This window comes from Saccopteryx bilineata, chromosome 3, assembly GCF_036850765.1.
Source record: "Saccopteryx bilineata isolate mSacBil1 chromosome 3, mSacBil1_pri_phased_curated, whole genome shotgun sequence".
In the NCBI taxonomy this organism is placed as follows: domain Eukaryota; kingdom Metazoa; phylum Chordata; class Mammalia; order Chiroptera; family Emballonuridae; genus Saccopteryx; species Saccopteryx bilineata.
In genome coordinates, this window is record NC_089492.1 from 251856799 (window position 1) to 251879456 (window position 22658).

The 22658-nt window shown below is 35.8% G+C and overlaps 1 protein-coding gene across 1 annotated transcript in view; it reads left to right on the forward strand.

Annotated features, from left to right (window-relative positions):
* The window catches only part of AGBL4 (AGBL carboxypeptidase 4), a 1318466-nt gene that overhangs the window by 124630 nt on the left and 1171178 nt on the right, over nucleotides 1-22658 (forward strand). The window contains exon 2 of the mRNA XM_066269248.1: nucleotides 17007-17129. Within this exon, the coding sequence (XP_066125345.1) occupies nucleotides 17007-17129 (123 nt within the window). The remainder of the gene's footprint in view (nucleotides 1-17006; nucleotides 17130-22658) is intronic.

Below are 22658 nucleotides of genomic sequence, written 5' to 3' on the forward strand. Positions count from 1 at the left end.
AGTTAAGACCATTTGGATTGTTTCCAATTTGGGGGTGATTATAAATAAAAGCTGCTATAAACATTCATGTGCAGGGTTTTCGGTGTGTGTGTGTGTGTGTGTGTGTGTGTGTGTGAGAGAGAGAGAGAGAGAGAGAGAGAGGGAGGAAGGGAGAGAGAGAGAGAGAGAGAGAGAGAGAGAGAGAGAGAACATATGTTTTCACATCTCTTGGGTAAAATACCTAACAATGGAATTGTTGTATGTTGTGTATATTTAATATTATAACAAAATGCCAAAGTATTTTTTTTTCTTGTATTTTTTCTGAAGCTGGAAACAGGGAGGCAGTCAGACAGACTCCCACATGCGCCCGACTGGGATCCACCCAGCACGCCCCACCAGGGGGCGATGCTCTGCCCATCCGAGGCATCGCTCTGTTGTGACCAGAGCCACTCTAGCGCCTGAGGCAGAGGCCATGGAGCCATCCCCAGCGCCCGGGCCATTTTGCTCCAATGGAGCCTTGGCTGTGGGAGAGGAAGAGAGAGACAGAGAGGAAGAAGAGGGGGATGAGTGGAGAAGCAGATGGGCGCTTCTCCTGTGTGCCCTGGCTGGGAATCGAACCCGGGACTTCCGCACGCCGGGCCGACGTCTACCACTGAGCCAACCAGCCAGGGCCGCCAAAGTATTTTTTAAAGTGGCCATTACCATTTACTATTTCTACCTGAAATGCATGAGATTTTCATTGCTCTTTACATTATTATCTACCCTTGGTTTGGTCAGTTTTTTTTTATTTTAGCATTTTATTAAGTGTAGCGTAGTATCCAGTGGTAGGATTCAGCTGGTTTGCACTGGTTTGGCAGAACCAATACCTAATTTTTTGTTGAGTTTGGCGAACTGGTTGTTAAAATGGGACTTGTAATCAGGGTTCTGTCTAAGGTGGGTGCTTGGGCATTTGCCCAGTGTGGAAATCACAAATTTACATTTCTTACTCTTTTTTAATGTTCATCTGTGCAACAGCATATTCTAAGTGCCATAGAAATGTTCATTCCATCCATAGGTGAAAAAAATTGCAAGTGAGGATGCCAGTCAAGAAGCAATATGGAAATATCTTAAATAACAGTTTTATTGTTTATTGTCAGGTATTCAATATTTTTTCATTAATATTTTAAAAGTCTTACAACATAATCTAATTTTGTGTACCTTTTATTGTTCTCATTTAAGTAATAAATGCATGAAATAATAAACTACCTTTCGGTATATTGTTTTTTTATACTTAAAACCGTCATTAGGACAGAGAACCACTTGTTAAATTATTTGAATCCCACCATTGGTAGTGTCTCATTGTGCTTTCAACTGCATTTACCTATTGACTAATGATAAATTAGCATCTTTTGAGCATCTTTTCATGAACTTAATTGACACCCATGTTTTTTTAGCAAGAGAGAGAGGAGGATAGAGAGACAGAGACAGACAGAGACAGGCAGATAGGAAAGGAGAGAGATGAGAAGCATCAACTTGTAGTTGCGGCACTTTAGTTGTTCATTGATTGCTTCTTATACATGCCTTGATAGGGAGTTCCAGCTGAGTCAGTGACCTTGTGCTCAAGCCTGCAACCTTTGGGCTCAAGCCAGAGACCATGGGGTCATGTCTATGATCCTATACTCCAGCCAGTGATCCCATGCTCCAGCCAGTGAGCCCACTTTCAAGGCAGATGAGCCTGCACTCAAGCCTGCAACCTCAGGGTTTCGAACCTGGGTCCTGAGTGTCCAGGTCGACTTTCTACCCACTGTACCACAATCTGGTCAGGCCATATATCTTCTTTAGTGAAGTATCTGTTAAAGTCTTTTATGTATGCTAGATATAGTTCTTAATCACATATGTCTTTTGCAAGTATTTTCTCTCAGTCTGTAGCTTGACATTTAAAAAATTAATAATGCATTTCAAAGATCAACAATTTTTATTTGATAAAGTTCAGTTTGTAACTTTATGGTTTATGATTTTTATGTCTTATTTAGGAAAAACTTTGACTAACCTAAATATACACAGATATTCTTATATATATTTTTGATTTGCCCACTTAAAAGTCTTTCCATTTATTTCATGTTTTAGAGTGATGTTTTTATGGTCAAATATATATAACATAAAAGTTATCATTCTAACCACTTTTGGGTATACAATTCACTGGCATTAAATACATTCACAACGTTGTGCAACCACTGCTACTATCCTTTTCCAAAACCTTATCATCAACTCAAGCAGAAGCTCTATACCCATTAAACAATAAGTCCTCATTCTCTCCTTTCCCCAGCCCCTGGGAACCTTTATTTTACTTTATTTCTCTGTAAATTTGCCTATTCTAGAAATCTCATATCAGTGGAATTATATAATATCTGTTTTTGTGTCTAGTTTATTTCACTTGGCTCATTTTCAAGGTCTATTCATGTTGTAGCATGTATTAGAATTTCTTCTTTTTATGATAGAATAATAAATATTCCATATATGTATCTACCATATTAGAAGAAATCCATTAATTTGTTGATGGAAATTTGGGTTGTTTTCACCATTTGGATATTGAGAACAATACTGCTCTGAACATTGGTGTGTGAGTATCTGAGACCCTGATATCAATTCTTTTGGATATAAACCTAGGAGTGGCCTTAATAGGTCACAATGGTAATTTTTATGTTTAAAACTGTTTTTATGTCATGAAACTGTTTTCCACAGTGGCTCTCCCTCTTTACATTCTCACCAGTAGTGTGTGCAAGTGTTCTAGTTTCTTGGTGTCTCTGCCAACAATTGTTATTTTCCATTTTGTGATAGTGACCCCCTAATGGGTATGAAGTGGTATCTCATGGTGGTTTTAATTTGAATTTGCCAAATGGCAAGTGATTTTCAACATCTCTTTATGTGCTCAGTTGCTGACTTTGAAGGAATGTTTATTCAAACATATGTTTGCATATTTTTAAAATTTTTTGCTTGTTGGGTTTCTCTATTGTTGAGTTGTAGGAGTTCCTACATATATTCCTACATATATAAGGGAGTTCCTTATATATTCTATATATTAATCCCTTATCAGATGTTTGATTTGAAAAATATTCTTGAGAGTAATGGCGGGGTAGGAAGCGATACCGATAAATCTCCCCCAAAACTCAACAAGATCTTCAACCAGAAACAGAAAAACCTATACTTGGAGCTTCCAGATTCTTCGCAATACACCCAAAGGTATGATTGAGTGAAAAATTGGCTAAATATATAACCAAACCCCGAAGGAAATAGGGAGTAAGAAATGCTCCGCCTTCCTCACTAACCTAAACAGGGTGGCTTTCTCTGGTAACTGTGAATATAGAAACTGAGGCGGGCAAAGGGGGTGAATAGATCCAGGCCGCCGCAGCAAAAACGGCCGAACCAGGCTGTGGCTCGGAGATCCAAGCCGAGGAAAATCTGATCCTGTGGCAACCCGGGCAATACAAGCTAACACTCGCGCCAAACCCAAACAAAGAAAGACAAGCGGAGCGGCCATTTTACCCGGTCTCCTGGTCGGTGCACAGTTAGTGGAAGAGAGATTTCTTCCTAAGCCGCGGAAGTGGGTGCCCGTGTTGCCCCACGGAGAGGCAGGGTCAGAGGCCTTTCTGTGGGCTGAGGGCAGAGTCTCTGGGCAGCCCCAGCGCCCTGGGAAAGCCACGCACGGGAGGGAGTGAGAACTAATCCCAACGGTGGAGATTTTCCGTGCTGGAGGCTGTTTCACTCAGAGGGAACCGCGGCCGGCCTCATATCCTGGTGTGTGCGCGCAGATAAGGAGTGAGCGATTCCTCCGAGTGCCTCGGCAGTGCGCGCCCGTGTTATCGCACAGAGGGGCAGAGTCAGGGGCCTTTGTGTGGGCCAAAGCGGAATCTCGGGCCGCCCCAGTGCCTTGCAAAAGCCGCGCACGGGGATGGAGCGAGACTCAATTCCAACGCTGCAACTTTTCCCTGCGGTTGGGGGTTTCACTCAGAGCGTGAGACTGCTGGCCGGATATCCTGGTTGCAGACAGTGAGTGAGAGTTTCCTCCAAGCGCCCCAGAAGTGGGCGCCGCTTGTGTTACCGGATAGAGTGGCAGAGCCAGAGGTCTTCGAGTGGGCGGAAAGCCCGCCTGATTATGCTAGCAGCTCTGAATGACTGAGCCTTACCCAGAGCCCTGTGCTGAGTGGAAATAGAGTGGGGAGTTGCCAGCAATTTGAGCCTCTTACAATCCAGGCAGAGGCAGCAGCAACCCCATACCTGGACTATCAGGCTACTAATTGAGGAAGGAAAGACTAGGAGAAAGGCTCCAGGAACACGGACTCTCTCACTGTCGGAGCCTATAAATGCTAATGAGCCTCGACTCCCAACGAGAATAAAGCACAATACATGACATTGCCATAGAGACTAATCAACTGCAAACCTCTACCTGAGCGTGCCAAAGGGGCAGAACCCGGGGTACAGAGTCACCGACCAGGAAGAGGGAGAGAAAAGAAAAAGCAAGAAGATAACCTCTCAAAATCAAGAATAATCTGCAGACATTATAACCTATCCCATTTTATTATATTTGTTCGTTTGTTTCTCTTATCTTCATTCTTGAGACTTTTTTTTCCTCCTCCAATTTGGCCGATTAACTCTCTACCGGTCTTACTCTCTCCTCTCCTTGAACTACACTACCCATAAGTGTTACATCTCCCATTATCATTTCTCTTCTCTTCCTTTCTCTCTATGAGGGTTGCACTCCAAAACCCTTAACTCTCTCTCTCTCCTTTCTTTTTTCTTCTTTTAGTGGTTCCCTCTTTTTTTCTCTCTCTCTCTTTCTTTTCTCCCTCTATATTAGTTTCTTCCTTTCTCCTTTACATCTCCTCTCATTCAAACCTCAATAACAAACAAATTATCTTATCTGGGACTCAAACTTATGTTTGTGGCATTTTGGGGGTTTTTTACTTCACCTTTTTAACTCACTAGCAGTGCTCCCATCCCTGGCTCTCTATATTATCTAATTCTTGTTCCACTAAATACAATAGTAAGTTTTTAATTTGTCCCCCCATTTTTCCATTTTCCTCTTATTCCTCTCATCATAACTCTTAGAAAACCAACACCTAAAAGCAAATCATTTTATTCTTGACCCAAATTTTTTCCTTATTTGCTTTTTGTGGGACCATACGCTCTTTTTTTTTTCTTTTTTCTTTTTTCTTTTTTTTTTTTTTCTCTTTCTCTCTTTTTTGCCCCTTTATTACTTTTCCCCAATTCAGGCCCTCCATCACAGGCATTGTTTGTTATAACTCACAGTCCACCACAAGATTTTCTCAAGAAAGAGGGGAGAGGAGAGGAGAGGAAAAAAAGAGGGGGGGAATAATTTCCTTTTTTTAAAATTTTTATTTTATTTTATTTTTCTTTATTTCATTATTAATTTTTTTTAAAAAAAACAACTCTTTTCGATTTATTTTTATTTTTTTTAACTTTTTATTCTTTATTAAATCTCATTAATACTATCAACAAAACCACCCTCAGATGCCATTAAGGAAGAGAAAATCGAATATCATGGATACAAAAGAAAGAGAGGTAACACAGCTAGATGAGGAAAAATCTATGGAGAAAAAATTTAATATATTGGAAACCTTGGAGCTAAATGACAGAGAATTCAAGATAGAAATCCTAAAAATCCTCCGAGATATACAAGAAAACACAGAAAGGCAATATAGGGAGCTCAGAAAACAACTCCATGAACACAAAGAATATATGTCCAAGGAAATTGAAACTATAAAAACAAATCAAACAGAGATGAAAAACTCAATTCACGAGCTGAAAAACGAAGTAACAAGCTTAGCTAATAGAACAGGTCAGATAGAAGAGAGGATTAGTGAAATAGAAGACAAGCAACTTGAGGCACAACAGAGAGAAGAAGAAAGAGACTCAAAAATTAAAAAAAATGAGATAGCCCTACAAGAATTATCTGACTCCATTAAAAAGAATAACATAAGAATAATAGGTATATCAGAGGGAGAAGAGAGAGAAAATGGAATGGAGAACATACTTAAACAAATAATTGATGAGAACTTCCCAAGCCTGTGGAAAGAACTAAAGCCTCAAGTTCAAGAAGCAAACAGAACTCCAAGTTTTCTTAACCCCAACAAACCTACTCCAAGGCATATCATAATGAAATTGACACAAACCAACAGCAAAGAAAAAATTCTCAAGGCAGCCAGGGAAAAGAAGAATACAACATATAAAGGAAGGCCCATTAGATTATCATCAGATTTCTCAGCAGAAACTCTACAAGCTAGAAGAGAGTGGACCCCAATATATAAAGTCCTGAAAGAGAGGAACTTTCAGCCACGAATACTATACCCATCAAAGCTATCCTTCAAATATGAAGGAGAAATAAAAACATTCACAGATACAGAAAAGATGAGGGAATTTATCATCAGAAAACCCCCACTCCAGGAATTACTAAAGGGGGTTCTCCAATCAGATACAAAGAACAAAAAAAAACAGAGCCACAAGTAAAAGCTCCAAGAAGAACACAATAAAACCAAATTTAAACTGTGACAACAACAAAAAGAAAGAGGGGGAGAAGACGGAGATTAACAGTAGCAAAGGACGATGGAGTGCAAAAGTACTCACAAAATAGTTCGCTACAATGAACAGGGTAGGGACCCTTTTCATTACTCAAAGGTAACCACCATTGAAAAAACCACCACAGAAGCACATGAGATAAAAAAGATAGCAACAGAGGAAAGATGTATGGAATACAACCAAATAAAAACAAAAGATAGAAAAACGAAAGAGAAGGATCAAACAAGACACAAAACTAACAGAAAGCAAGATATAAAATGGCAATAGGGAACTCACAAGTATCAATAATTACACTAAATGTAAATGGATTAAACTCACCAATAAAAAGGCACAGAGTAGCAGAATGGATTAAAAAAGAAAATCCAACTGTATGCTGCCTACAGGAAACTCATCTAAGTAACAAGGATAAAAACAAATTCAAAGTGAAAGGCTGGAAAACAATACTCCAAGCAAACAACATCCAAAAAAAAGCAGGTGTAGCAATACTCATATCGGATAATGCTGACTACAAGACAGGAAAAGTACTTAGAGACAAAAATGGCCATTTCATAATGGCTAAGGGGACACTGAATCAAGAAGACATAACAATTCTTAATATATATGCACCAAACCAAGGAGCACCAAAATATATAAGACAGCTACTTATTGATCTTAAAACAAAAACTGACAAAAATACAATCATACTTGGAGACCTCAATACACTGCTGACGGCTCTAGATCGGTCATCCAAACAGAGAATCAACAAAGACATAGTGGCCTTAAACAAAACACTAGAGCACCTGGATATGATAGACATCTACAGGACATTTCATCCCAAAGTGACTGAGTATACATTTTTCTCCAGTGTACATGGATCATTCTCAAGAATTGACCATATGTTGGGCCACAAAAACAATATCAGCAAATTCAGAAAAATTGAAGTTGTACCAAGCATATTTTCTGATCATAAAGCCTTGAAACTAGAATTCAACTGCAAAAAAGAGGAAAAAATCCCACAAAAATGTGGAAACTAAACAACATACTTTTAAAAAATGAATGGGTCAAAGAAGAAATAAGTGCAGAGATCAAAAGATATATACAGACTAATGAAAATGACAATACGACATATCAGAATCTATGGGATGCAGCAAAAGCAGTGATAAGAGGGAAGTTCATATCGCTTCAGGCATATATGAACAAACAAGAGAGAGCCCAAGTGAACCACTTAACTTCCCACCTTAAGGAACTAGAAAAAGAAGAACAAAGACAACCCAAAAGCAGCCGAAGAAAGGAGATAATAAAAATCAGAGCAGATATAAATGAAATAGAGAACAGAAAAACTATAGAAAAAATTAATAGAACAAGGAGCTGGTTCTTTGAAAAGATCAACAAAATTGACAAACCCTTGGCAAGACTTACCAAGGAAAAAAGAGAAAGAACTCATATAAACAAAATCCAAAATGAAAGAGGAGAAATCACCACAGACACCGTAGATATACAAAGAATTATTGTAGAATACTATGAAAAACTTTATGCCACTAAATTCAACAACCTAGAAGAAATGGATAAATTCCTAGAACAATACAACCTTCCTAGACTGAGTCAAGAAGAAGCAGAAAGCCTAAACAGACCTATCAGTAGAGAAGAAATAGAAAAAACCATTAAAAACCTCCCCAAAAATAAAAGTCCAGGCCCTGACGGCTATACCAGCGAATTTTATCAAACATTCAAAGAAGACTTGGTTCCTATTCTACTCAAAGTCTTCCAAAAAATTGAAGAAGAAGCAATACTTCCAAACACATTTTATGAGGCCAACATAACCCTCATACCAAAACCAGGCAAGGATGGCACAAAAAAAGAAAACTACAGACCAATATCTCTAATGAATACAGATGCTAAAATACTAAACAAAATACTAGCAAATCGAATACAACAACATATTAAAAAAATAATACATCATGATCAAGTGGGATTCATCCCAGAATCTCAAGGATGGTTCAACATACGTAAAACGGTTAATGTAATACACCATATCAACAAAACAAAGAACAAAAACCACATGATCTTATCAATAGACGCAGAAAAGGCTTTCGATAAAATACAACACAATTTTATGTTTAAGACTCTCAACAAAATGGGTATAGAAGGAAAATATCTCAACATGATAAAGGCCATATATGATAAACCATCAGCTAACATCATATTAAATGGCACTAAACTGAAGGCTTTCCCCCTTAAATCAGGAACAAGACAGGGTTGTCCACTCTCTCCACTCTTATTTAATGTGGTACTAGAGGTTCTAGCCAGAGCAATCAGACAAGACAAAAAAATAAAAGGCATCCATATCGGAAAAGAAGAAGTAAAGGTATCACTTTTTGCAGATGATATGATCCTATACATCGAAAACCCCAAAGAATCCACAAAAAGACTACTAGAAACAATAAGCCAATACAGTAAGGTCGCAGGATACAAAATTAACATACAGAAGTCAATAGCCTTTCTATATGCCAACAACGAAACAACTGAGAAGGAACTCAAAAGAATAATCCCCTTCACGATTGCAACAAAAAAAATAAAATACTTAGGAATAAACATAACAAAGAATGTAAAGGACTTATATAATGAAAACTATAAACCATTGTTAAGGGAAATCGAAAAAGATATAATGAGATGGAAGAATATACCTTGTTCTTGGCTAGGAAGAATAAATATAATCAAGATGGCTATATTACCCAAAGCAATATACAAATTTAATGCAATTCCCATCAAAATTCCAATGACATTTTTTAAAGAAATAGAGCAAAAAATCATCAGATTTATATGGAACTATAAAAAACCCCGAATAGCCAAAGCAATTCTAAAGAAAAAGAATGAAGCTGGGGGCATAACAATACCTGACTTCAAACTCTATTATAGGGCCACGACAATCAAAACAGCATGGTATTGGCAGAAAAATAGACACTCAGACCAATGGAACAGAATAGAAAGTCCAGAAATAAAACCACATATATATAGTCAAATAATTTTTGATAAAGGGGCCAACAACACACAATGGAGAAAAGAAAGCCTCTTCAATAAATGGTGCTGGGAAAACTGGAAAGCCACATGCAAAAGAATGAAACTGGACTACAGTCTCTCCCCCTGTGCAAAAATTAACTCAAAATGGATCAAAGATCTAAACATAAGACCTGAAACAATTAAGTACATAGAAGAAGACATAGGTACTCAACTCATGGACCTGGGTTTTAAAGAGCATTTTATGAATTTGACTCCAATGGCAAGAGAAGTGAAGGCAAAAATTAATGAATGGGACTACATCAGACTAAGAAGTTTTTGCTCAGCAAGGGAAACTGATAACAAAATAAACAAAGCCAACTAAATGGGAAATGATATTTTAAACAACAGCTCAGATAAGGGCCTAATATCCAAAATATACAAAGAACTCATAAAACTCAACAACAAACAAACAAACAATCCAATAAAAAAATGGGAAGAGGATATGAATAGACACTTCTCCCAGGAAGAAATACAAATGGCCAACAGATATATGAAAAGATGCTCATCTTCTTTAGCTATTAGAGAAATGCAAATCAAAACGGCAATGAGATACCACCTCACACCTGTTCGATTAGCTGTTATTAGCAAGTCAGGTAATAGCAAATGTTGGAGAGGCTGTGGAGAAAAAGGAACCCTCATCCACTGTTGGTGGGAATGTAAAGTAGTACAACCATTATGGAAGAAAGTATGGTGGTTCCTCAAAAAACTGAAAATAGAACTACCTTATGACCCAGCAATCCCTCTACTGGGTATATATCCCCAAAACTCAGAAACATTGATACGTAAAGACACATGCAGCCCCATGTTTATTGCAGCATTGTTCACAGTGGCCAGGACATGGAAACAACCAAAAAGCCCATCAATAGATGACTGGATAAAGAAGATGTGGCACATATACACTATGGAATACTACTCAGCCATAAGAAATGATGACATCGGAACATTTACAACAAAATGGTGGGATCTTGATAACATGATACGAAGCGAAATAAGTAAATCAGAAAAAAACAGGAACTGTATTATTCCATACGTAGGTGGGACATAATAGTGAAACTAAGAGACATTGATAAGAATGTGGTGGTTACGGGGGGGGAGGGGGGAATGGGAGAGGGATAGGGGGTGGGAGGGGCACAAAGAAAACAAGATAGAAGGTGACAGAGGACAATCTGACTTTGGGTGGTGGGTATGCAACATAATTGAACGACAAGATAACCTGGACTTGTTATCTTTGAATATATGTATCCTGATTTATTGATGTCACCCCATTAAAAAATAAAATTATAAAATAAAAAAAAAAAGAAAAAAAAGAAAAATATTCTTATTCTGTGGATTGCCATTTTAAGTCTGTTGATAATGTATGATGCAAAAATATTTTGAATTTAGATATTTTTAAATTTACTCATATTATTTCTTTTGATTCAGTGCTTTAGTGTCATATACAAGAAATCATTGCTAAAACAAGAATCAATGTCTTAAAGATTTCCCTCTGTGTTTCTTTTAAGAATTTTATAGTTTTAGTTTTTACAGGTAGATCTTTGATACATTTTGAGTTAATTTTCATACGTAGTAGGATAAAATAAGGATCTAACATTCTTTTGTGTGTGGAAAACTCATTTTCTTCTATAAGTTTTTGAGTTTTAGGTTTTAAAAATGGATCTTTGATGCATTTTGCATTAATTTTTATGTGTGATGTTTGGTTGTTGTTTTTATATATGAATTATGATTTGGTAGAACCATTTTTTGGGGTAAATTTTATTCTCTCTATATTAAATTTTACCTTTGCACCTTTATTGAAAATCAACAGGCCATATATGTGTGGGTGCACTTCTGAACAGTCTGTTCTGTTCCAATGAACTATGTCTGTCTTTCTCTAATTTGACATTGTTCTTCATTTCAAAATTGTTTTGGTTGTTTTAATTTGTTTGCTTTATTATACAAATTTAGAGCCAGCTTGCTAGGTATTTGGTTGGGATTTTGTTGAATCTATAGGTCAATTTATGAAAAATTGATATTTTGATAAGATTGAGTCTTCAAATCCATTAACATTTAGTTCAGCTTTTTTTGATCTAGCAAAAATGACAGATCTCGCACAGTCTTGTTGGTTTTATACCTAATATTTAATTTTTGTGTGTGTGTTATTGTAAATACTACTGCTTTTTAATTTCTAATCATTTGTTGATAATATATAAAAATACAGGTGATTTTTACATTTTGCTTTTTGTTCTGTAACCTTCCTGAACTCATTATTAGTTCTAATAGTTTTTTTAGCTGATTCTTTGAGATTTTCTACCTAGAAAATTATGTTTTCTATGAATAGGGACACTATGTATACCTTTTATTTCTTCTTCTTGTATTGTTTTCTTCTTCTTGTTTTCTTGTTTATTACCTTTAGAATGATGTTGAACAGGAGTGGTGAGAGTATGCATGCCTATCTTGAGTCTAGTATTAGGCAGAAAAATTTTAGCCTTTCACAATTAAATATAATTTAGTTATTCTTTCTAAATAGATATACTATTAAATAAAATAAATATATAAAGCAGACTTTATCTGCTTGAGGAATTTCCTTAATTCTTCATGTGCTGAGAATAGTAGACGTTTAATTTTGTCAAATTTGTTTTTTCCCTTTACTCAGATAAACATATAAATTAGATTGTTAGTCTGTTGATATGGTGAATTATAATGATTGATTTTTGAATGTTGAGCCAATCTTGCATTCTCAAGATATATTATACTTGCTCATGATGTATTATACTTTTACATTGATTTGCTGATTATTTGCTGAGAATTTCTAGTCTATATTCATAAGGAATGCTCGTCTTTAGTTTTCTTTTTTCTACAGTCTCTGCTTTGTCATTTCATCTTAGTTCACAAAATTACAGGCTTAAAATTGTTCATAATATTCTCTTACTATAATGTTAGTGCCTATGAGACTATAGTGATGTTCTCTTTCTCCATTCTATTGATTATAAAGATGGTTGTGTTGAAGGGGATCCAACTTTTTTTTGTTGTTGTTGTTGTTATCTTTCTTGTATTTTGAGGCTTTCGTTAGGTGCATACACATTTTGGATTATGTGTTCTTGGTGAATTGACTCTATTATCACTATATAATGTCTCTTTTTATTCCTAGTTTCATGTTTTGTCATTAAATCTATATTGTCTGACCTTAATATAGCCTCTCTGACTCTTTTTTGATGATTGTTTGCATAGTATGTCTATATCTTTTTAATCTTTTTACTTATAACTTATTCACGTTCTTATATTTAAACTTGATTTCCTATAGACATTGGATTTCCTATAATTGGATTTTCGTAGTTTCATCTGGCAGTCTATATCTACATATTGAACACATTGTTAATTTATCTTAATTAAATGTAAGATCTTTAAATATGTTTGAAATTAATTATAATATTGTTCTAGTTATTTTCTGTTTGCTCCATCTGTTCTTTGTTCCCTTTCTCCTCTTTTGTCTCCTGCCTTCTTTTGGATTACTTAGTTATTTCTTTTAGTTCCTTTTTATCTTCACTATTGGCATATTTATAATAATTTTTTAGTGTTTATCCTAAGTTTTTAAATATATCTTTAATTTATTATAGTCCATCTGCTTTCCAAAGCTACATATGTAGTTTAAGAAACTTAGAACAATGCATTTCTAATTACTCCCACCAATATTTTGTGATATTGTTGTCATGTATTTTACATTTATATATGTCATAAACACACAGTACATTGCTACTATCTTTTATTTAGACAATTATTTACCTTTTAAAGTGATTACAAATAAGAAAATTTATATTTACCTTCATTTATATAATTTCTGAAATCCTTTATTCTGTAGGTTTTAGTTTATGTCTAGTATCATTTTTCCTTCAACCTGAAAAACTTCCTTTAACATTTTTTATAAGAGTGACTGTTGATAATGGATTCTCTCATTTTTTGTTCTTTCAAAATACTTTTATTGTAGCCATAAGTCTTAAAAGATACCTTCATGGGGTCTAAAATTTTAAGTTAGCATTTTTTTCTTTCAATAATTTAAAGCTGTCATTACCTTGACTTCTAGTTTGCACAGTTTCTTATGAGTACTCTACTGTAATTTTTTATCTTAGTTACTTTGTATGTAATTTTTATTTTAAGATATGAAAGATACAGTTTAAAAACTGTATTCTGCTTGGTGCTTCATGGGTCTATAGATATCTTTCCTTTTTGTGGAAAAATCTCAGGCATTATTTCTTCAGATATTTCTTCTGCCTTGTTCTCTGTCATTTCCTTCTGGAATTCCAGTTATACATATGTTAGATCATTTGATATCATCCCAGAGCATTTTAGATGCTGTTTTCTTTCTTTTTTCTTTCCCCTTTTATCTTTGTTCAGCTTATTTCTATTGACCTAGAGTTCACTAATTACTCATTGTGTCAGGTCTATGGGTGTGTATATTGTAGACATTTATCTTTGTTACAATATGTTTTAGTTTTAGCATTTCCTTTGGACTCATTACTGTAGTTTCCATCTCTCTACGAAATTCCCCATTTGTCCATGCATTTTGTCCTCCTTTTTCACTAGAAGCTTTCACATATTAATTTTAGTTTAAATTCATTGTCTAATAATTCCAGTATTTGGTCATTTCTGAATCTAGTTCTGTTTATATTTTTCTCACCTAGAGAGTAGGTTGTTTTCTCTTGATTTTTTATATGCTCCACAATCATTCATTGAATACTGGATACCTAGTGTCAAGAACAGTAGAAAATGGTAGAAATACTACTGGTCACTGGGAATGGATACACTTCTTTTTCTAGGTAATTTGAGCACTTATATCCACTTAGAAGTTAAGCTGAGTTGAGTCTCTTTGTTGCTATAGTTACCTTCACTTTGTCACTGGCTTCAGATTGTTCTAGTGCTACTTTATTTGTGAAGGAGAGTGCTGGGGTGATTGAGGATATTTTCCTCAATATGATACTCTACCTGGTACTTTTGTCCTTTCCCGGTAGTAGTGCTACCACAGAGGTGGATTCTCTCAATAATTTTGTCTCTACCTGTATGGCCAATAGTCGCAGCCATCACAGCCAGGCATGTGCAGGTTCCCCTTAGATTCGGACAGAAGGCAGAGGAACTGTGGAGTCAAAAACTGGTGGGCCATTCCTTTATTCTAGCCTCACAACCAGCCAGCGAGTAAAAACAAACACACAGAGGGCTCCAAGACCCACTCACACATTCTCTGGTTCCACAACCAAGAGAATCTATTCTGGTTTTTCCTAGAATCTAAGGCCCCCACCAGTCTCAGCGGAGCTCACAAAGTCCCTCACCCCTCTGGTTCCCATCTGCCAACATGGCTTCTTTTTCTCTAGCACTCTTCCTCCTTGCTCTCACTCTGCAAAAATATGGCCTCTTCTTAAAACTTTTTGGCATGAAAACGTCTCCTCCAGCAACATTAGCATAAGAATGGCCCTTCCCAAGCAGGAAAGTAATCACAGGTCACATACCTGGGCATCAGACATTTTTAACAATAAAAATGAGCAAATTCCAACTCATTTGCCCAACACTGCCCTAGAAGTACATTGTTATTGTTTGTAACCCAGTGCTTGCTATCTTGGTTTTAAGGAAACAGGAGTATTTCTGTTGTCCTGGTAAATACTCACTCTTAGGCCCTATACATTCTGGTCTTGGAGTGGCGATTTAAAAAATAATGTCATCTCTCTTTCCTCTTTCAATGATGCCTTGATCTTTGATGTCTTGTATAAGACAGAGTTTTCTACCCCTTCTCTAGAGGTAGGAGCCGTCCAATAATGTTGATATATAGTCATAGGCCCATGACTATTCCTGGCCCCTTACCTGGGTAAAAAGACTTTTTCCTTTTGCTGCTCCTCCTCCTGCAATGGTCTCAGTTACAAATTTTGTTTTTCCTCCTCTAGTGGATTAAGACTTTTATTTCAGAGGGAGGGAAACAGATATTGGTGGGACTTCATGCCTTTTCTATAACAAAAGCCACTCCTCTTCTGCATCACTGCCGCGGACCAGCGCGGCTCCAAATAATGGTGTGCGGAATTAACAAAAACGATGGGACCGGGAGGACTCTTCAAAGTGCCTGGCAGTATCTGAGTGCCCCATAGCCCCAGTTCGCTTTATTATATAGCCATATGCAAATCAAGGACCTTGATACAAAGTTGCACATCCAAGGCTAAGACAGGAACTCTCCCAAGGCAAAAAACAGGATACATTAGTGAAATCTACCAACATCTGAAACAAACAAAAAAGTCAGAGGAAGGGCATGTATATTGCTTCCAGCAACCCAAGGAAGCAAGTAGAGTGGGTGCAAATACTCAGCATCATAGCCAAATATGGAGATGGAGGGGGAAGAACTTAGCCTTTTGCTAAGCCTCGAATCTACAATGGCTTTTTGCCATTTATGGTCCACAACACATCACAATGAAAGACATTTTCTAGTCTTTTGCCTTCTTCCTAATCTTTCTCCTAAATACCCAACAGAGGTACAGGAGTCCGCCAGTGGTTGTGAATTCCCTCTCATGCCTATGACTCTCACGGGTTCTACACTGTCAAGTTTCCTCTTCACTTGACTTTCAATAAATTTTTTAAAATTTAGCTTATTTATTCTTACTTACTTGTTATGACATCCAGTATTCCTTCCTTCTGTGCTCTGCCATAGAGGAGTTGATACCTACTTCCCATTTTCTTTTGATGGGGCCTGAATTTCCCTGGTTATCAGAATATTGGTTGCCCTACAATCTCAGTTTTCTGGTAGATTGTTAAAAGTCATGATTTGTTCTTTATTGGAATATTTCTTGTTAAGGTGGAAGCAAAAATCTTTCCAGCTTTCTACATCCTATGTGGAAATTAAACTTATAAATCTTTTAAAAATTAAAATTTGTGGTAAGAATTATTATTTCTGTGCTAATGCAGTGGTTCCCAAATTTTTGATGATGAAACATTAGGTAGTTACAATGCTAGCTATAGAACTATTGCTTTTTTCAAAATAAAGTAATTAATTATATATTTGTGACAAGTTAAATATATTACTGTTATTATTAAATAATTGATGCAATTTAATGAACAGTTTTTGCATTTTAGTAATCATGTAGATATTTTTCATATAATGCTCAGCAAAATTTTGAAACATGGATTTTACTATTTCCTTTTTTATGGATGAGAGAAACTGAGGCTTCAAGGGATTAAGTGATTTCATCACAGAGAATTAATGTGTAGTACAGATGAGATTTGAGCCATATTTTTCTGATTTCAAAATGTTTTTTCTCTTTGTACTCTACTACAATATGTTGTTAATTTCTCATTGCCAGGATTAGTACAAAAGGACAGGGAAAGGGGAAAATTAATGATAGAAATCTAATTAGATTTCTATTACTAAGTGCATTTTGATTTCTGTTTAACATAAACCACTTTTTTTTTAATAGGCAATGATATGGGAAAGGATGATGCCATCGGAGGGAATGTGAGCAAATATGTGGTGCTTCCAGCTGGATTCTGTGGACAGCCCAAGAAAGGACATCTTATCTTTGATGCTTGCTTTGAAAGTGGTGAGTGAGTGAAAGGCCTTTTTGCTTTTGAGCTTGTCTGGTGAGGGTGTTTTAGATTCCAGTTCCACCCAACCATTCAGTGTTATTCAACCCATTTAATATTTTATCTGAATGAAACAACTTGTCAGGGAAAAATAAATTTTGATGGAATTAACTTGGAAATACTTAAAAAGTGAAATGCAATGATTATGTTGTTATAAATTATTAGAAGTATAATGTCAATAGTGTTGAACATTTATATAGTACCTTGTATATTATAATGTCCATACCCAGATAATATTTTTGGGGATAAAACTGATATAATTTGACTATATGATAAATCAATTATTAAATGTCTATTATTTATCTGGTCCTGGATGACATTCTCACAGAACTTAATCTTTGGAAATAGAAGTCTTTCCTATAAAGAAATGATGAGAGAACAGATTCAATTGAACACAAACACAAACAAAACAGCAAGAGTAATATTGCATCATAATCAACAAATGCTGTGGGTATTCTTAAAGGGAAGATAGGACTTGATTGTGAATTCCTAGCTAATAGGGATTGGATCTTGTTAAATTCTTTATGCCTTGAGCCTCATGCTGTGCTATGAATAGAAAACAGTAAGTATTCAGAACATGTTAAAAATATTAGTGAGAAAGGTAACCTAAATTTATTTTAAAAATAATTATTTTTGTTTTTGAATAATGTGCTTGCACATGTGTGTATATGTTTGAAGGAATATTCCAGGTCTCTGAATTATAAGAACATTTTTTTCCATTCTTTTCCAAGAGGGAAGAGGGAATATAAAAGAGACAAACTCCCACATGTGCCCTGAGTGGGATCCACCTGGCAACGCCAGTCTGGTCCAATGCTTTTCCCATCTAGGGCCATGCTTGCAACTGAGCTATTTCTAGCACCTGAGGTAGAGGCTCCATGGAGCCATCCTCAACACCTGGGGCTGATTGCTCCAACCAATCGAGCCATGGCTGTGGGATGGGAGTAGAGAAAGAGGGAGAAAAAGGTGAGGGGAGGGTAGAGAAGCAGATGGTCGCTTCTGTGTACCCTGACCAGGAATCAAACCCAGGCACTTCCACAGGACAGGCTGATGCTCTACCACAGAGCCAACAGTCCAGGACCAGAATTGTTTATAGCAATTGAAAACTTGTTTATGCAGAGTTTTGCTCTTTGTTTATTCCATGTTGTTTAGTTTGCCAGGGCTAAGCTAATTAAAGAAAAAAAAATTTCATTGTTTAAAAAATTAAGCTATTTTACTAAAATATATACAAAAAATAATAATAAATAGATAAATGAGAAGATGTCAGAAAGGGGAAATAGCAAAAGAAAATTCAGCTGGATGGGTACATACAATTCATGGTATGAGATCCATACATTTCTATAAGTAGAAAACTAATTTAACTGTGTTTTCTGGCAGCTAGTGCAAAGAGATAAACAATATTTGTAAGATAAAAATAAACCAGGTACTGAAATCCGATAGAAATTTCTAAAGCACATACTGAAATGTGATGAACAACACCTTCGATGATACAACAATATGTTTCATAGGAGTGTATTTTGTAATATCATTCAATGTAGGATAAAGGTATCATTAAAAGCAAGTTCGGTTACCACTTGAAACAATTTGTTTGACATATGCAGCCTTCATTTTATCTAATTTAATTGAGGGATATATTTTAGATTATTTAAAGAAGGGAAGTAAGAGGGCTTTTATCTTTTGTGCTAACTCTGAGCTACTGGCTGTGGCTTCCTGGCATGCTGTGTTGAAAAGGATTCTATAGCTGTATCTAGATTTACTTAGAAGGAGTTAGGTGATTAATAGATCTAATGAATGAGGAATATTGGTTTATGTGGATGAGATATATTGCCTTCAGATAAGCCTTTATAATTATTTTGTCTTTTGGAGTTGTGTAATATGTAAAGTGCCCATTGCATTGCCGGGCCCTGAGCTGGTGGATATATATATATATTTAATATTTTTTTATGAGAAATAAGGTCTGCAGGTCAAATATGAATTTTCCTATGAATCCCTGATTTGTTTTTTTCTAAATACACCTCTCTATATTTCCCTTGGGAAAACAACCATACCACTCTAATTTTATTTTTTTAGAGACATTCAACACTTTTTATGATTTCTAAAAAAACTTCTTTTGTTCTCTTCTAATAGTAACTTGTTTCAGGACAGAATCTGAGTGTGATTAATCCCTGCTCTCCCAGAGAACCAAGCAGAGTGCTTACAAAGTTAAACACTAAATTAATACTGTTTTTATTTGTTGAATGAAGTAATTTGAGCAACAGAAATATGGGGAGAGATTGATTTTTCTGATAGCTTTGATGAAAAAGTCATATTTGTTTCTTATTCCCTAATCCACCAACTTCTCTGCAGTTTTCATACCTTTGCAGATGGCTGTTTTCTCTGTGCCCCAGGTGTCACTCTCTACCTGGGAAAGTGTTAATTCAGACTCAGTCCAGTGTCGCTTCCTCTGAGAAATGGCACATCTCAGGCAGGTTTGGCTGATTTATCTCTGCATTTTACAGGCATCTCTTAAGCTCTTCTGTGATAGCCATTATTGCATTGCAGTCATTTAATTGTCTTTCTTTTCCCTTATTACTAAAAGTCATGGATGGTTTCTTATTAATTTTTTTCCAGCACTTAGTATATTATCAGTCATATAGTAAGGAGTTCAATAAATATATGAATAAATGAGGGAGGACAGCTAATAAACATAATAATCTTCATAAATTAAAATATTAATATTAGTATTTTAAGATTAATAAAAATATTTTTACATTTAAATAAAAATTTAACATTAATACCAACAAGAACATTGGGAGAAAAATCAATAAAAATGGTCACTTACTTAATGCTTGCCAGACACTGTCTTGCGTTTTTATCATTTAATACATAACCTGCCTGACCAGGCGGTGGTGCAGTGGATCGAGTGTTGGACTGGGATGTGGAGGACCCAGGTTTGAGACCCTGAGGTCACCAGCTTGAGCACGGGATCATCTGGTTTGAGCAAAGCTCACCAGCTTGAGCCTAAGGTTACTGGCTCAAGCAAGGGGTCACTGGTCTGCTGTAGCCCTTTGGTCAAGGCACATATGAGAAATCAATCAATGAACAACTAAGGAGCCGCAACGAATTGATGTTTCTCATGTCTCTTCTTTCATGTTTGTCTGTCCCTCTCTCTGACTTTGTCTCTCTCTCTCTCTCTCTCTCTCTCTCTCTCTCTCTCTCTCTCTCTCACACACACACACACACACACACACACAATGCTCACATAACCTTCTGAGGTATTATATCTCCTGTATAGGTGAGCAGACTGATGCTCAAGGATGTAAAGCTATTTACCTGAAGTTTCTGACTGACAAATGGTGCAGCTGAATATGAAACTGAATTTCCTGGCTCCAAAGGCCATACTTTTAACCACTGCGTATACATATTATCTTATCGTAGGTCAATTTATCATATATGAATACTATACTGTTGAAAATTACTCCTTAGGTAATAAGACAAATAGAAAACATTTTTTTGTAATGAAGAAAAATGAAAAAATTTTTACTTGTTTAAATAAGTTATTCAAAAAAATACTATGTTTGGTTGCCATTTTATGGCAACTTGAGTATTGTTTTGTGATTGGTATGAGTATATGGGTGTTGAGTATGAAAAGAGCATTGTAATTTATACTTCAGATTACTTGGTGAGCCTGCAAAATTAAAATGTTTACTGTTGCAAGAAAAAGGTTCAGTTTAATAAAGATATGGATTAGTCATTTGCATACTATTTCAAAACAATGGAAATGAAGTATTAAAACTTTTACTTTTAATTCCTCCAATGGAATTTACTACATTTACTTGTGTAATTTTTAAAAATTATTGTTAATATGTTTTTTTTGATAGAAATGGCCTTCATTAATGGTGCAGTATAAAAATGTGCCATGATTACATTAGAAATCAAGGTTTTTAGATTAATGTCTCATTAATATTTTATTTTTTTAGATGTCTAAATGGATGGTATACTTGTTTTTTTAACTTTTTGTGGAATAATTGACAAATATAATTTATATTTAAAGTATGAAATATGATGATTTGATATATGTTTATATTGTAGAATAATTACCAAGATTAAGATAGTTGACACATTCTTTACTTCACATTCTTTAATTTTTTTTTAATAAATTTTTATTAATGGTAATGGGATGACATTAATAAATCAGGGTACAAATATTCAAAGAAAACATGTCTAGGTTATTTTGTCATTAAATTATGTTGCGTACCCCTCGCCCAAAGTCAGATTGTCCTCCGCCACCCTCTATCTAGTTCTCTGTGCCCCTCCCCCTCTCCTAACTCTCTCCCTCCCTCCCTCCCATGTCCTCCCTCCCCCCACCCCTGGTAACCACCACACTCTTGTCCATGTCTCTTAGTCTCATTTTTATGTTCACCCAATGTATGGAATCATGTAGTTCTTGTTTTTTTCTGATTTCCTTATTTCACTCCTTATAATGTTATCAAGATCCCACCATTTTGCTGTAAATGATCTGATGTCATCATTTCTTATGGCTGAGTAGTATTCCATAGTGTATATGTGCCACATCTTCTTTATCCAGTCTTCTATTGAAGGGCTTTTTGGTTGTTTCCATGTCTTGGCCACTGTGAACAGTGCTGCAATGAAACATGGGGCTACATGTGTCTTCACGTATCAATGTTTCTGAGGTTTTGGGGTATATACCCAGTAGAGGATTGCTGGGTCATAAGGTAGTTCTATTTGCAGTTTTTTGAGGAACCACCATACTTTCCTCCATAATGGTTGTACTACTTTACAGTCCCACCAACAGTGAATGAGGGTTCCTTTTTCTCCACAGCCTCTCCAACATTTGCTATTACCCGTCTTGTTGATAATAGCTAATCGAACAGGTGTGAGGTGGTATCTCATTGTAGTTTTGATTTGCATTTCTCTAATAACTAATGAAGCTGAGCATCTTTTCATATATCTGTTGGCCATTTGTATCTCTTCCTGGGAGAAGTGTCTGTCATGTCCTCTTCCCATTTTTTTTATTGGATTGTTTGTTTGCTTGTTGTTGAGTTTTATGAGTTCTTTGTAAATTTTGGATATTAGGCCCTTATCTGAGCTGTTGTTTGTAAATATCATTTCCCATTTAGTTGGCTGTCTGTTTATTTTTATATCAGTTTCTCTTGCTGAGCAAAAACTTTTAATTCTGATGTAGTCCCATTCATTTATCTTTGCCTTCACTTCTCTTGCCATTGGAGTCAAGTTCATAAAATGTTCTTTAAAACCCAGGTCCATGATTTTAGTACCTATGTCTTCTTCTATGTACTTTATTGTTTCAGGTCTTATATTTAGGTCTTTGATCCATTTTGAATTAATTTTAGTACACGGGGACAGGCTATAGTCGAGTTTCATTCTTTTGCATGTGGCTTTCCAGTTTTTCCAACACCATTTGTTGAAGAGGCTTTCTTTTCTCCATTGTATGTTGTTGGCCCCTTTATCAAAGATTAATTGACCATATA